Raw genomic sequence first — 15,149 nt, 5'->3', positions numbered from 1 at the left:
TATTTCAGGGTCTAAAATGACAGGAATGGAAAGACTGGAGGCTAATGATTGTTGGGTTTCAGACTCACAGAGAAAGCCAATTTTCAGTGAGAATCAAGAATGAAACCAACAAAGACAGAAGCCAACAAAGAAGTTAGGACACAATTTAGTACCTGAGAGGTTTCCAGCACCTGTCTCTAGTTATTCCTGATGTGGAGGTGAATCCTAAACTTGCCAAGTTAAAAGATATCTTTCCAGTTCCACTGTGACGCTTCTGATCCTGTCAACAAAATCCTTACTTCAAGATGGTTCAGACTGAGTTTCTAGCTTATAACCAAAAGAGCCTTAACTAAGAAAAAAGCTTCAGAACAGCCAAGACAGACTTGAAAAATAACTGCAAAGCAAAAATAAAACAAATTCTACATAGAGTAAAAATACCTCTGGTCAATAAATATAAAATTTTGTGCAATGTTTATAAACTCGGGTATCTCCTCCTCTTAAAGGTGTTACATAAAATAGGCTAATGTAGGAGCCATTTCTTTTATGCTCAACAAATCATCATAGTTTACTGTAAGAGCTGAATAAATGCAGAATGAAAGAGTTAGAAGTAAAAGCATGATTGTACAATAATATAAATCTAAAGCTGCTGTTTCAGTTTGCTAAAGCTGCTAGAATGCAAAACACCAGAAATGGACTGGCTTTTATAAAGGGGATTTATTAAGTTACAAATTAAAATTCTGAGGCCATGTAAATGTCCAAATTAAGGTACAAAAAAAAGAGGTAACCCTGGAAGAAAGGCAGCTGGCATCTGAGGGTTCTCTGTCACATGTCAAGGTAATGGTGATGTCTGCTGTCCTTCTCTCCCAGCTTCTGGTTTCAAACAGCTCTCTAAGCAGTTGTGGGTCCTCCCTTAGCTTCTCCCTGGGCAAACTCTGGATTTCATCTCTTCGCTTAGCATCTCCAAACATCTGTGTCCTGGTGCCATCTTTCTGCTCTCTGTTGGCTCTTTTAAGGACTCCAGTAAACTAATAAGACCCACCTTGAATGAGTGGGATCCTATTTCCATGGAAATAATCTAATAAAAAGATACCACCCATTCACTTCCTGGTGCCTGCCCATACTGGAAAAAAAAAATCCCACCCACACTTGGGTGAGTCACATCTCCATGAAAACAACTTCATCAAAGGTCCCACCCACAATAAGACTGCATCCACAAGGCTGAATTAAAAGTACATGGCCTTTCTGGGGTAAATAACAGTTTCAAACCAACATAGTCACACTCCTAGGAACTCACTCCCTCTGAGAACAGCTTATACATGCATTCACATAAAATAAAATTTCTCTAAATACTTTGCCTATTTTCTTTCCTAGTTGTGACCTCACATTGCCAGGTATTATAAAATCACCCTGCTCTCAAGCCAAAAGTTTTATATATTACATAAGTATAATGAAAAGTATATCGTGGAAGAAAAAATTAAAATTAGCTATGGAAACCACAGTTGTATACTATATAAACACTTTTTCTGTTGCCATCTGGTGGTTCATATATTAAATCAACACAGACACCCTTTGTATAGAAGGACTTGGTCACACAGAATCAAAACCTCTTTTATTCTTTCTACATCAACTCTAACACCTAGGGAGAGGACAGAACTGACCTTCACTTTGTAAACAGGCTCCTTCTCATGAGAAAACCACGCGAGTGCACACCTACCTACATACACACAAATAAAGCATCATGCTAAAGAGAAAAACCCACAGCCATTACCATCTCTGGAGATGACCATCCTCATATAAATGTGACGGTTAAACCTGTGTGACATAAGCTACAAAATCCTTCCTTACCTCAGATTTGGAATATATTCCTAACTAGATGGCTAAAATGCACAGCATGAATTATTCTTAATAAAAGCAACTACCAAGTAGTTAGACTCATCTAAACTCATTTTTTGGTTACTTCCTATATTCCTCTTTTTTTTTTTTTAAGTATTTATCATCTTTGTCAAACCAAGTTAACATATTTGAGAGTTTCCAAATCTCTCATGGTAAGGAATCATGTCTAGAATACAAAAGAGGGTGCTGAGAGAAAAAGCAACAAAACCACCACAGACCAATTTTGTCCATGTAACAATCTCCAAAGGTTGCCCTTACTTAAAAAACAAAACAAAACAAACAAAAAACTAAATACACAAGGAAGCAAAAACCCTCCAGAAACTAGCGTTAACCCATGCTCAATGAGCTAAACTCTAAAAAATCAACAAATAAGATTTACTTACTTAACTGACATATCTGTTAAGAAATTGGATTTAACTGATAGCTATCATCGTCACTAAACATTGTCAGTATATCAGCATACCAGTGAAGTCTGCTAAAGTGAAAAATAATTCTTGTGTTAATTTTAAGGACTTCTTGATTTACTAGAAATCCCTAATTAAATACAATTAAGCCAACATAATATTAGGCTAAGTACAGAAACACCAACAATCTACAAATTTCCTTAATTACTGATGGTCACTGCCCAGTAAATATAAATAGTCTCATATCCATCACTGTTTTCATATTTTATAATTTCTCACTGCATTAACTGCCTCCAGTAGATTCAAATAGTCTAGTCCTTTCTTCTAGCTTTTAAAATAAGCATCCCACATTTTAAAAGAAATTTATTTTTCCAAATTTCAGGTGTACACTGATAAATTATGGCACTAATTCATTTTACGGAATCTGAAATTTTAAGCATGAGCCATTTTCAGGCTAGAGTAAATATATCATATGTTAGACAGTAGCACCTAAGGAGAAATTATGTTGGATCTGAGTATCTTCAACATTGTAAATACCCTGGCAAAAGTAAAATGAAGAGAATTAGGTTTTAAGAAGCAAGATATATGGAGTTATAGAATCCCCAGATAGGACCACACTTAAGAGAGTCTGGTAAAGGGCATAAAGGATGTTAACAACATACAGAAAAATTAGAGAATCAGAGTAGAACAATCCTGTAAACCCCTTCTTTACAGGTAGGAACACAAGCTCAGAGAGGCTGTATTAGTTTGTTAAGCTGCTGGAACGTAATATACCAGAAATGGTACAATTTTTATAAAGGGGATTTAATAAGTTACAAGTTTACAAGCCTAAGCCTATACAAATGTCCAAACTAAGGAATCCAAGGAAAGATACCTTAACTCAAGGAAGGCTAACAGGTTAGGAAAACCTCTGTCAGCTGGGAAGGCACGTGGCTGGCATATGCTGGTCCCTTGTGCCTGGGCTCCATTGCTTTCAGACTCTGTTCCTGTGGGGGTTCCTCACTTTGCTTCTCCAGGGCTGGCTTTCATCTCTTGGCTTCCCTTGGCTCTCTCCAGGTTCTGGCTTGCTTAACATCTCATGATGACATCTTCTGGGCTCCAAACATCCATGTATCTTTGCTCTCCAAATGTCAACAACTGTGTCAGCTCTGCTCTGTCGGCTCTCCAAGTATTCGCATTTGTTCTGAGCTCTCTCCAAAATATTTTATCTTTTAAAGGACTCTAGTAATCACTCTGATATGGGCAGAGTTACATCTCCATCGAATCAAAAGGTCACACCCACAATTGGGTGTGTCACACCTCCATGGAGATTGAAATCTAAAGTTTCTACCCTACAATACTGAATTAGGATTAAAAGAAATTGCTGAGCCCACAAGATCAGATCAGGATTAGAACATGACTTTTCTGGGATACAGAATATTTTCAAACAGGCACAGAGGCTAAGAAACTTGCTCATGTTTCAGGTGAATTACAGAAAGAAATAAAGAAACAGGTCTACAGACACTTAGCCCATTGCCTTCTCCAAACATTGCACTGCATCTCTTGGAAAATTTTATAAGAATATTCACATTCCCACAATATCCACAAGATACCCCTGGGAAGTCGGCAAAGGGGCTGACTGGAAGAGGGGCCAGACAGAGAGTCTCAGGCTTGAGTAACTGTCTGGGCCAGACCATCTACACTAGGAACAGCAAAAGCATCACTAGCAAGGATTTTCCAAAGTCATGTTCCCATAGCACCATTTCTTATTTGAGTCTGGAATAGCAGGAACAACAAATGAAGTTTTGAGACTAATAATCTCTCTCCAGAACAAGTCTTAGATACAGAGATTAACAACTGGCAGGTATCTGTTAGATATGACCTACTTTTGCATTTCAAGGATTCACTGAAAAACTTAAACTGTAATTTCTATGTGCTTCCATCGGATGGCAAGAGGTGCTACATTTCCCCTCTGCATTATAAGTACAATTGTCTATGCTTAAAGACTTACAAATTTAGGGAGAAATTTAAGAAAATGCCTTATTTTTAAAAAAAAAAAAGGTCAAATTAACTAGAATAAACAAGCGTCCTAATTAAAATGTTTGGTTACATTAAGTAGATACTTACTAGGAGTATATAACCTAAAATAAAACTTTCAACACCTTTACATTTTTTAAAAAGATAATTCTACTTTAGTTCCTTTTTATATTATACCTTTTCAAACTTATTTTCACTCCCCATCTTCAGCTGTATTCGACCATAACGAATTTAGACTTATAACTACCACTTTCCTTAACTTACAGAAATTTAACCCATGACCTAATCAAAATCCATTTTCTGCATTTTCCTACTCATTCTCTGTGCCTGCTCCATTCTCTGGTTTTAGTCTGCCAAGCTTACTGGTCTGTGATCTCTGGGACACCTTGTGGAAAACCAGAGAAGGAAGAAAGGAAAAAAGATGGACACAGGCCACATCCTTTGTCACCTTAAATGCCAGATCCCATGTCTCAACAGAAACAAGGCAAGAACCCTTAGGATAGGAACTACATAAAAGCAACCAGTAAAATTTAACTACCAAGTCTTATTTGTCACCACTTAATTGCCTGCTTAATTTTTCAGAGTTATGCATTGTCTTGTCCCAAAATTTGAGGGCACAGGAAATCTTCTGGCTAGGTGTAATCCCATTATGTGGCTGAGCCCAATTGTGGTTCAAGAAAATGTATGCTAAACCAAACAAATAAAAGATCTGTACTTTACAAACCCCAGCTAGCTTTTATCTTTTTACTTCAGTGCATTTCGAAGAAGTTTTCAATTGTTCCTCAAAGAAATGGTTGGTTCACTCCTAGTGGTCATTATAGGGGTGGCCACATCTCTGCCAATAGACTACAACTTGGGCCTTTATCACTCTCAGCTGGGATTTGACAGTTGTGGAAAAAAATTTTTTTGGAAAGAAAAACACCAAAATAGTAAGTCATTTTATTAGGGGAGAGAGGTAGGTATATGGCAAGGGCTACGCATATTCCTGCACAAAGCCATAACAACATGGGGAGCTTTTCTGAAATAAATTCACTCTGCAGAGATCTAGCAGGTCTGAGGCAGGGCCCAGGTAAGCGCACTTAAATTTTCACTGGAGATTCTAGTGCCCATTCTAGACTAGCATAAACTAGCGGACTACAGTTGCAGTGGGAATAAAAGAATGAGTGACCAGAAAGATGACTAAAGTCAGGGAGACATTTTCAAGTTGAGACCTTGGACATTGAAAGCAGATCTACGTGAAGATAGGTTGAAAGTGAATAAAGGTCACTGGAATGTGCAGATGGTGGGGGAGGAGGGAGATCCAGTCATGTGGTCTCAGAAAAGGTCAGAGCAGTGGTTCTCAGACTTGACTGAATATTACAATCACCTGGAGAGTTTAAAACATCCTGACACCCAGGTCAGGTCTCAAGTCAATTAAAGCAAACTCTGGAAGTGAAATACAGGCATGGATGATTTTTTTTTTTTTTAACACGGGCTGGCACCGAGAATCGAACCCGTGTCCTCTGGCATGGCAGGAAAGCATTCTTGCCTGCTGAGCCACCGTGGCCCACCCGGCATGGATAATTTTTAAAGCTCCCCAAGTGATTTCAATGTGCAACCAAGTTTGAGAAGCACTGGGTCAGAGGTGTACTTAAAAATCGGCAGGTAAATGGAACAGAAAGAACATAAGTGGTACCTATAAGTTATTGGTTCTCAAATTCTATAGTATATCAGAATCACATGGAAAGCAAAGAAATTATTGAGGCTCCTTGAAAAACAAAAATAGTTGGGCCTCTATTGTTTCACCAAATTCCCCAGATGCTTCTGCTACCCAACCTTGAAGTACCACTGACCCAAGTGACTGGAAATAACTCCAAATAAGTAACTAAAGACTATAAACAACCTCAAAATAATAATTGAGTCTTCCTACCTACCTCTCTTCACCTGATATCAGATTTAATAGCCCTGTAACAACCCAGTAGTAAAGCAAAGACACTGTGCACTTCACACATACAGTACTTACGACCCCACCCCATTCTTCACCTCAGAAGTCATCCTTCTAAAACACCCAGATCTGGGTCACCACTGAACAGGGTCCCTACTGAACATAAAGAACTCAAGCATTGCCACCTGCCTTTTAGAATTAAAGACTTAGCTCTTTAGGAATCTAGAAAAGTCACAATTAAACACATCAATAAGAAGAACATATAACTCAAATTCTTATTACCAGGTAAAAAGAAGGAACTCCAGAACATGTTAAAGTTATTTTTGGAAGATCCGAACCCATCATTTTCATTAATGGTCAATTACACACTTTGTTCATAACTTCAGCTACAGATATGAGGCTTTTACAAATCAGTATTACACGTTTCCTCCCAAGGTATTACAAGCAAGCCTAACACGAAATTCTGTGAAAAGAAAACGTAGAGAAATGAGGAATAGCTACATAGTAGCTGCATAGCAGCTAGCTACATAATAATATAGCACTTGGGTCCAAATCCAAACCAAATCCAAATTAGTGGTCAATTTTCCATCTAGAATGTTACATTTTATCCGATAAGATTCAAGAGAATTCATTCCTGTATATGTGACCAACTCCTCATTCCATCAGAAATCTCTATAGCAACAGAATTTTCATTTTCAAGATACATGAGCTTTTGTCAAATGGTGACATCGCCCTGTAATATGAATTTTCAATGATATAAAAAATGATGGACATATTACACATTTCACAGAACAGAGGGAACAGAAACCTGTCAATGAATTTAAAATGTGACTACCTATTTGAAGCTTTACACTAAAAGATCCTCATGCTTTTATAAACCATACAAATGTAAAACAGATACCAATGTTTTACTGGCAAAGAATAAAATATTACTCCCTAACAAGGTCTGCTTGTTGCCTTGGTACATTTTAATTAATTTTCATTAACATTGTCACTGTAGGAATGCAATATATGATACAACCTTTAAAGTTTAACTGATAAAATTTAATAAACAAAAAACTTTATTAGATAACAATCTAATAAACTTCAGAACAAAGCCACTGGCAGGTTTTTTCCCACCACCTGAGTTTGTATAAAGATCTTCACATGTATAAATACTACAGGTCTAACCCTAAAGCACAAGTCATTGATTTAAAAAAAAAATCAAGAAGGCTTTATAATAAACTTTATTTTACAGATCATCCCAAGAGATTTAGATTTCTTCATCTGCACCCGTCTTCCACGGCAATCTATAGATCCCATTTTACAAAGTGACTTACATACCTTCCTTTCAAAATAAATCATTAAGCAAAAAGAAGCATAAATGAGTGAAACAAAACTTTTCCAAGTAATAGAAGAGTTAAATTATCCTAGAATTACTTTTCAATTACTTTTCATGTGGCAAAACAACAAAAGTGGGCATTTTTTAAGGCCCTGGTGAAGGGGTGCAGAAGCCACAACTGACACCTCATCTTAGCCAAAACGTGGAGAAGAAACGGGAGCCCCAATTTAGACAAAAAATTAGCATTAACAAAGGAATCATGACGTAGTGGTTAAAATATCAAGTGACAGTTTTGAGTTCAGTCCTTTAAAACGATATTGCAGTAGGTCATTCTACGTAGTGACATACAAACCCCTCCACTGGACACTGCAGACGGGAGGATCTAAGTCTCACACCACCTGCCTCCGGCTCGGCTGCCAGCCGGTCCCAGAGAGTTTCCACCGCGCTGCTGGCGGGCGCGGGTTTCCAAGACCGCCAACAGCAAAACAGGTGCACTAACCTGCTTCTGGAGCCCTCACCAAAACGACTTGATAAAATAGTTGTTTCTGCCTTTTCCTTCCTTACTTTCATTTATTCTCTCGTGCGCTTTTTCTAAGAGTAGCAGCGGATTTCTGTAACATGGGGCTTTCAAAAAGAATGCAGGCTTAGGAGGAAACGCTCCTCTCCCAACCGCGTCCCTCCCTTTTCAAAAGGCCACTTGGATCCCCAGCTCTCCTCTTTCCCTGCTTCGCGAAGTCACCACTGCGCTCTAAACAGAAGCCAACGGCGGGGGCAAACAAAGGCGCGAAGCCGAGGGTCCTGGAAGTTTTGCTCCACCAGCGCGCCGCCCACTCGGTGGTCCAGGGGCCACCGGCTGCGGCGCGCGTCGGTCCCGCGCTCTCTCCCGAGCCAGGGAGGCCGCCCGCAACTTCAGGTCGCCCTGCCCGTGCCAGGCGCTCGCTCAAAGGGAAGGAAGCGCCCTGGGCGCGTCCTGGGTGGCTCAGCGTCCACCTCCTCGGGTTCTCGCACCCACCCGGAGACCCGCGGCGTCGCCCGCGCGCCCGCCCAGGTAGCGCAGCTCTGGCTCCGCCGCGGGAGGCTGAGGGGATCCACCAACTCCCGCTCGCCGAGGCTCCGCTGCGCGGACGCAGAGAGGGACACCTGGCTGGTGGGACACCTGGCCGGAGGGGGGGCACCTGGTCGGAGGGGGGAGCACCTGGCTGGAGGGGCGAGCACCTGGCCGGAGGGGGAGCATCTGGCCTGAGGGGAGGGGGCACCTGGTCGGAGGGGGTGGAGCACCTGGCCTGAGGGGAGGGGGTGCACCTGGCCGGAGGGGGTGGGGCACCTGGCCGGAAGGGGGAGCACCTGGCCTGAGAAGGGGGGGCACCTGGCCGGAGGGGGTGGGGCACCTGGCCTGAGGGGGGGGGCACCTAGCCGGAGGGGGGAGCACCTGGCTTGAGGGGAGGGGGACACCTGGTCGGAGGGGGGAGCACCTGGCCTGAGGGGAGGGGGACACCTGGTTGGAGGGGGTGGGGCACCAGGCCGGAGGGGGGGTGCACCTGGCCGGAAGGGGTGGGGCACCTGGTCGGACAGGACACCCAGTCTGAGGAGGGGGTACCTAGCCTGAGAGAAGGGACACCAGCCCGGAGAAGGGGCGGCACCTGTCCTGAGGGTGGGGGGAGGGGCACCTGGCCGGCCGCCCGGCCCCGGGAGGACGCGCCCACACCCCCCCGCCCCGCGCCTACCTTGGGCCAGCGCCCGGGACAGGTGCATCTGGAGCAGCAGCAACGCCCACCAGGCTCGGCGACGGCTCCGGGGGAACTTTGTCATCCGCCTCGCGCCGCGCTTCCCCGCCAGCGCCGCGTCCCGGGCGGGGGTCTCCGCAGCTCGGGGCAGGGTCGCGGCCGCCGCCCCTCGTCGCCTCCCCGGGCCCGGGCGGTCAGGGCCGGACGACGCGCCGCCCCCCGCCGCCATGCTGGGGGTCGTCCCCCAGGCCCCGAGCCCCGGCGGCCGCGAGGTCCCAGTGAGGCCGGCGCGAGCGCGGGGCCCTCCCGGCGCCCAGGTGCGGGGCGGGGGGCGGCGGCTCCGCGGGTCCGGCGTGGGGAGCGCCGGCACGGGCGCGGCGCGGGCGAACCGGGGCGCAGGAGAAGTTGTCGGCGGGAGAAGTCGCCGGCGGGCGGCCCGGGCCCCACAGCGGCCGCGTCTCGGGCAGCTCGGCCGCTCTCGCCACGGTCCGGACCGCGCTGAGGAGGCCGCCGCCGCCGCCCGGCGCTGAGGAGAAAGTGCGCCCGCCCGCGCGCCGGCGCTCGCCCCGCGGCTGCCGCTCCCATTCACAGGCGGGCCGCACGCGCCCGCCGCCCGCCGCTGATTGGCCGAGGGGCGGCGGCTCCAGGCCCGGCCCGCCCCCGCCCGCTCTCGCTTGTTTTCAAACTCGCCGCGCCCGCCCGCCTGGAATTTCGCACCAGGCCGGGCGCTGGGCTGCGGCCGCTTCCCGCGCCGGCGGCGCCCCCTAGGGACCGGCGCGGGGACTGCAGCCGCGGGCTGGGGGCGTCTCGGCACGCGCTCCGGGGCCCGCGCACAGGGGTCGCGCGTGGCGGCCGGACGCCGAAATAACCCAGGCCCACCTGCGGGCGGCGGTGAGGTCACAAGGCCGGGGACCCCGCGGCCCGTCGCCTCCGCCGCAGAGCGCCCCGGGAGCCGCCCCTGTCCAGCCCGCGGGATTGCAGTTAGGGGTGGTTAAGCACCCAGTTGCCGCCGTCAGTGCACGTGAGAAACACGCTCCTTTGGGTTTTTAGCACAGCCACTAAAGGTGTCCTCGGGCGCCGAGCCGCCGCCTGTTGAGAGGAGGGTGGAAACGGGCTTTTTAGGGGATTCCAAGGTCATGTTGGGCCGGTGGAGACCCGGCGCCGGCCGCCTCTCGCCGTGGGGCGAGCTCGCCTTAGGCCGCCGGCCGGCGGGGCAGCGGGCCAGGCTGTTCTCGGAGCCGGCCGGGCCTGCCCGGGAGCCCGCTGGGGTGGGCGGAGGCGTAGCCGCGGAACTCGGGCTCGCCAGCCTGTGGTAAGCATCAGGCCAATTTAGGGCTGAACTCAGCGCCTAGAGGCAGCGCAGGCCAGGAAGGTGCGCACGTCCCACCGAGGCGCCTTCTGCGGGGGGTGCTGGAGTGAGAGCAGGCCGGGTGAGGCCGCGTGCGCCCGGCGCGGGGTGGGCCCCTGGTGAGCTTTCGGTGCGTGCTCGCAGTCGTGGGTGTATGTGTGTATCCCAGCCAGGAGGAATGCCACAAAGACCCCGGGCCTAGGAGTGGAGAGTGGGTCACTGGGCGGGCGATGTGGACGAGCCCTGTGTTCGGCTCCTTACACCCACCAGCAGCAATTTAAATCCTTAACAATGACAACGCAAGAGAAGCCAAGGGAAACTGAAGTTCTAGCACCCCAGCTAAACGGAGGAGGTGGATGCCCTGGAGCTGACCCTAAGTGTGCTCGCAGTGTCTTGGTCCCTTCCCACACCGTGTCAGGGTCCGGAGGAAAGTCAGCTGGCCTCCCAGAGGTATGACGTTCTCCGAAAACTGGTTGAAGGCTACCATGGTCCGCATTTGCGGTCAGGAACAGCCCCGCTGCGCCTTCGGCCTCTGTGCCCTGAGGACAGGAGGGATGAGATGGGGAGGACATCTCTTTATCCTCTCTTTTCAGCAGTTGCGGACCTCGCCTAGCCTATAAATTTCCATAAAAGCCTATGAACAAATAAGCGGGACCCAGGGGCATTGGGCCCTTCCAGCCTTGTGCAGAAGCAGCATCTCCTGTCCCCATTTGCCCATTGCACAGGTGAGCAAACCGAGGCCTAAAGAGGTGGAGTGACTTGTGTGAACTCCTGGCACCTGGATCCTCTGCCTCTGAGCACACCTCCTGTGCTCAGAGATGCAGGGGGAGTTGTGGGGTGGTGAGTAGGGAGGATGAGGGCTTAGCTCCACTCCTTCTATCTGTTGAACATGGTCAAATTGCTGAGCCTAAGTTCCTGTAAAAAGTGAGAAGTTACCCCATGTCACAGGGAGTGAGGTAATTCACACTCAATAGACGCTTTCCCTTTCCTCCTGCCCTGCTAGCAATGCTTGTCCCAAACTACCCTCACTTTCTGTGCAGGTAAGTTTGATCCACATTAAACCTTTTCCTTTCAGATAGCAGCATTTGGGCCATTGCTTGGCACGAACAGGGCTCCGGCAACCTCTTGACTTCAGGGTGCTCAGGGAGTGCCACTGGAAAGCAAGTTGTTTTGCAACTAACAAAGCTTTGTGCAAACTTGCTTGGAAACCAAGCCAGTATACTGGAGGGTGTGAAAGGATTGTTAACCTTGCTGCCACTCCAGAAAGCTCCTGGGACCCCTCAGGGAAATGTTCTATTTCAAATATAATCGTAGGCAAGGAAGGCTTGAGTATTGTCTCCATTTTACAGATAAAGAAATCAAGCCAGAGAAATTTAATATAAGCACAGTAACAGCATTAAAGCTGGAAGGAGACCCCAGCTCCTCTGAGCCCTTTTTAAAGACCTCTTTCCATCACTGCACTCCGCTACCTCTTACATGACCATTAGATTTAGATATTGGGCAGTGTGCTTAAACAGTAGCTATTCTTTTCCAAATAATACAGAGGACCCCATTTATAATGCTGAGATAGCCAGTATGGGATTGGAATATTTCTACCGCAAAGGCTAATTAATCCCTCAATTTTATTCAGCTCGAAGAGAAAAGTCTCAGGAAATGAACATTTTGTGCTTATACACATGCCTTTAAAATTCTTTACCCATAGTATTCCCAAAGGCCATTGGGTTTAGATGTCCATAAAAGGTGACATTTGTTTTCCTTAAAAAAAAATGAGCTGTGACTGTCTCCTCTTTCCCAGAACAAGAAGTTAAGATGATTGCCCCCCTTAACAAGGGGGGCAGGGAGGCGAAGAGAGAGGAGCAGCCGCAGCAAGAAAAACACTTTTTCCTTGTCTTTTCCAATGCCACTTCATTGATGCGACCCCTTGTCATCTATTGCCACGCTACTCCGGAATCTGCATTTTAACAAGAGCGCCAAGTGATCCCTTGGTAAATTGAAGTTTGAGAACCACTAATCTAAAGCACTATGGTGATTTCCTTTAAAGGGACTTTAAATGAACATGATGAATGTAGCTCTCTCTTGTGCTCTTGCTTTCTCTTGTGTGCTGTCTTTCATTCCTCTTTTGCTTTCCTCCTGTCTTCATCTCCCTCCTCTTTTGCCTTTAATGGGCCATGAGATAAAAGGGAAGCTTTTAAAATGATAAAGTCATATTTTTTAAAGCAAATGGTGCAACTTTGTAGAACAGATTCAGTTGTATAAAAATTAAAACTAAAAACATGGCACTGAGTCAAGAGACACGAATTGAAGAAAAATATTACTATCTCTATAGAAATACCTTTTATAAGTCAATAAGAAGGATAAATAAATACTAACGAAAGAGGGTAAAGAATACAAACAAGCATCAGATGAAGAAATGCAAAGGGAAAATGCGCGTTGGAAGGGATAGCCAATCAAAGAAATTGATCCAAAAACCCTAAGATTAAAACAATAGAGCTTAGGAAAAATGTTAAATGACTGATAATGATAAATTGTTGGTGAAGGTATGTGGAATTGGGCACTGGTATATATCCTGGGTGAAAGTATTGTTAGCTTTCTGGAAGGAAATGTGAGTTGTCTCTTATCTAGGCAGTCTCCCTCAGTAATACATGAAGATGTATGTGTAAGGTTTTCCATTGCAGCATTGCTAATAATAGCAAAAAAATGAAAACAACTTAAATGCCCATCAAGGAAAGTTAAGCATGATATGGTACATCTGCACGATAAAATCCCACTCAGCTGTTAAAGAAATAAAGTAGAGTTATAAGTGTGAATGTAGAAATGTCCACTCTATATATTTACATATTTTATTTAATATATCGAGCAGGTATATAGAGAACAATCCCATTTATGTGAATGTTTTCTTCTAGAAGAATGGAAGCCAAACTCTTAATAGGGTTTCCTTCAGGGAACATGGAATTATATGTCTTTCTGCCCTTTAAAGATTTTCAAATGTGACTTTGTATACTATAATCAGAAAATAAGCCAATAAAGCTTATTTTCAAAAAGCAGATGGTATGAGCCTAAAAAGTTATTTTTTACCTCTAACTCATTAAGAAACGTCCCCCATGGATTCTCAATGGTTCTTCAGAGAAAAATATTCCCCAGTCCTATCAGAGGCCAAGTTACAACAGGATCCTGTCCTCAGGGTATGTCATGCCCTTCCAGGTCCCATGGGCTGGTGCAGGTAACCATGGGCTTCCTCACTTGGCTTTCCCTGACCCTCCCTGATGAGAAGCCCCTCCCTGATGAGAAGCCCCTCGGTGCATAGAGCAGGTGCTCGCTCTGCACTCCTGCTGATCCAGCTTCGACCTTACCTTTGTCTTGTAGCCTGGCCACCAGTTAAAGCACATGCAACTCTCCAGGTGCTGCTTTTGAGCCTTAATGGGTGCTGTGTCTTGAATGCCTTCGAGCCCACTTAGTTTTCTGAGAACTTTTTTTCAGAAGCTAAAACTGCCTGAAATGCTCTTATGGAACCTCCGAAGAAGAGAGGTACTAGAAACTTGCCATGCCCCAAAAAACTGCTACCAGCTTTCTTCTTTATTTTATTTTTTTAAAGAATTTTTTTTCCAGCCTTCTTTAAAAGCAACTCTCTGTCACCTTTCAGAGTACTTTAAAATATGTGAAGCAGAGGCTCTTAAAGTGTGGCCCCTAATCAGCGTCAGGAACAGCACCTGGGAGCAACAACTTCTTGGGTACATCCCAAACCTACCAGCTGGTTTGAAGCTCTGGGGGTTGGAGCCCAGCAAGTCATGTTTGAACAAGCCCTCCAGGTGATTTAATTCCCTCCATTGTTTTATGTTTCAACAAGCATTTATTAAAGGCTTGACTTGTGCCAGCCCCAGGGCTAAGCAGGAAAGGAATAAACAATTACAGTAATTGTCTAAGCGTTAGGGTGAAAGTACTTCCAGCAGCACCTGAGAAGGGATTGAGCCACCTTGGAAAATAGAAAGTTTCCCATAGGGAACAATGTCTCAATTGAGACCCGAAGGATAAATGGGAGCTGAATCCATAGCTGGGAGAAGAAGGAAGGGTGTTCCAAGTAGAGGAGACAGCACATGCAATGACCCAGACTCTAAACTTCAGCCTAAGAACAGTGGAGACCCAGTGATGGAGATCGGGGGTGGGGAGTGGGGTGGCGGGGAGGTCATTACATAAACATACATTTTTAGCAAAAGCATTCAGGCCGTGAACTGGCTTCAAACTGGGCAAGATTGGAAGGCACATGGTCTGTTAGGAGACCGCTGCAGCAGTTTAAAACAGGAAAGGACAGTGGCAGTTGTGCAGAAACGGCAGCTTAAAGACATGTTTAGGAGGTAGGATCCATAGACAAGGAAAGGAGATGTCAAGGACGACATCCTGTTTTCTGGGTTGGGCAGCTGGAAAATGCCTATAGGATTCCTTAAGAGAGGGACACAGGTGGAAGAACCAAGCTGGAGGGGTGGAGGTGGGGAAGACAGTGTTAGTTTCAATTCTGAGTTCATTCAGTTTGAGGCACCTACAGGCC

At 46.1% G+C, this 15,149-nt stretch overlaps 1 protein-coding gene and 1 long non-coding RNA gene across 6 annotated transcripts in view; one reads left to right on the top strand and one right to left on the bottom strand.

Annotated features, from left to right (window-relative positions):
• The window catches only part of SDK1 (sidekick cell adhesion molecule 1), a 1,057,379-nt gene extending 1,047,889 nt beyond the window's left edge, over positions 1-9,490 (bottom strand). Inside the window, exon 1 of one of the 2 annotated variants that reach the window (XM_077140486.1) lies at positions 9,262-9,490. In XM_077140486.1, the coding sequence (XP_076996601.1) occupies positions 9,262-9,490 (229 nt within the window). The remainder of the gene's footprint in view (positions 1-9,261) is intronic. The other variant, XM_077140483.1, reaches the window with a different exon arrangement.
• A 683-nt stretch (positions 9,491-10,173) lies between these two features.
• Positions 10,174-14,496, top strand: LOC143666457 (uncharacterized). 4 transcript variants are annotated; one of them, XR_013167643.1, is made up of 7 exons: positions 10,182-10,282; positions 10,779-11,059; positions 11,203-11,334; positions 12,405-12,594; positions 13,700-13,791; positions 13,973-14,134; positions 14,250-14,496. It is a non-coding gene; the product is annotated as an uncharacterized LOC143666457 (long non-coding RNA). The 4 variants fall into 4 exon arrangements; XR_013167641.1 differs by lacking the exons at positions 13,700-13,791; positions 13,973-14,134; positions 14,250-14,496 and having other exon boundaries at positions 11,206-11,334; positions 12,405-13,595; XR_013167640.1 differs by lacking the exons at positions 13,700-13,791; positions 13,973-14,134; positions 14,250-14,496 and having other exon boundaries at positions 12,405-13,595.
• The last annotated feature ends 653 nt before the right edge of the window (positions 14,497-15,149 follow it).

The sequence above is a fragment of the Tamandua tetradactyla genome, chromosome 23 (assembly GCF_023851605.1).
Source record: "Tamandua tetradactyla isolate mTamTet1 chromosome 23, mTamTet1.pri, whole genome shotgun sequence".
In the NCBI taxonomy this organism is placed as follows: Eukaryota; Metazoa; Chordata; class Mammalia; order Pilosa; family Myrmecophagidae; genus Tamandua; species Tamandua tetradactyla.
This window is presented reverse-complemented; position numbering and strand designations above follow the sequence as displayed.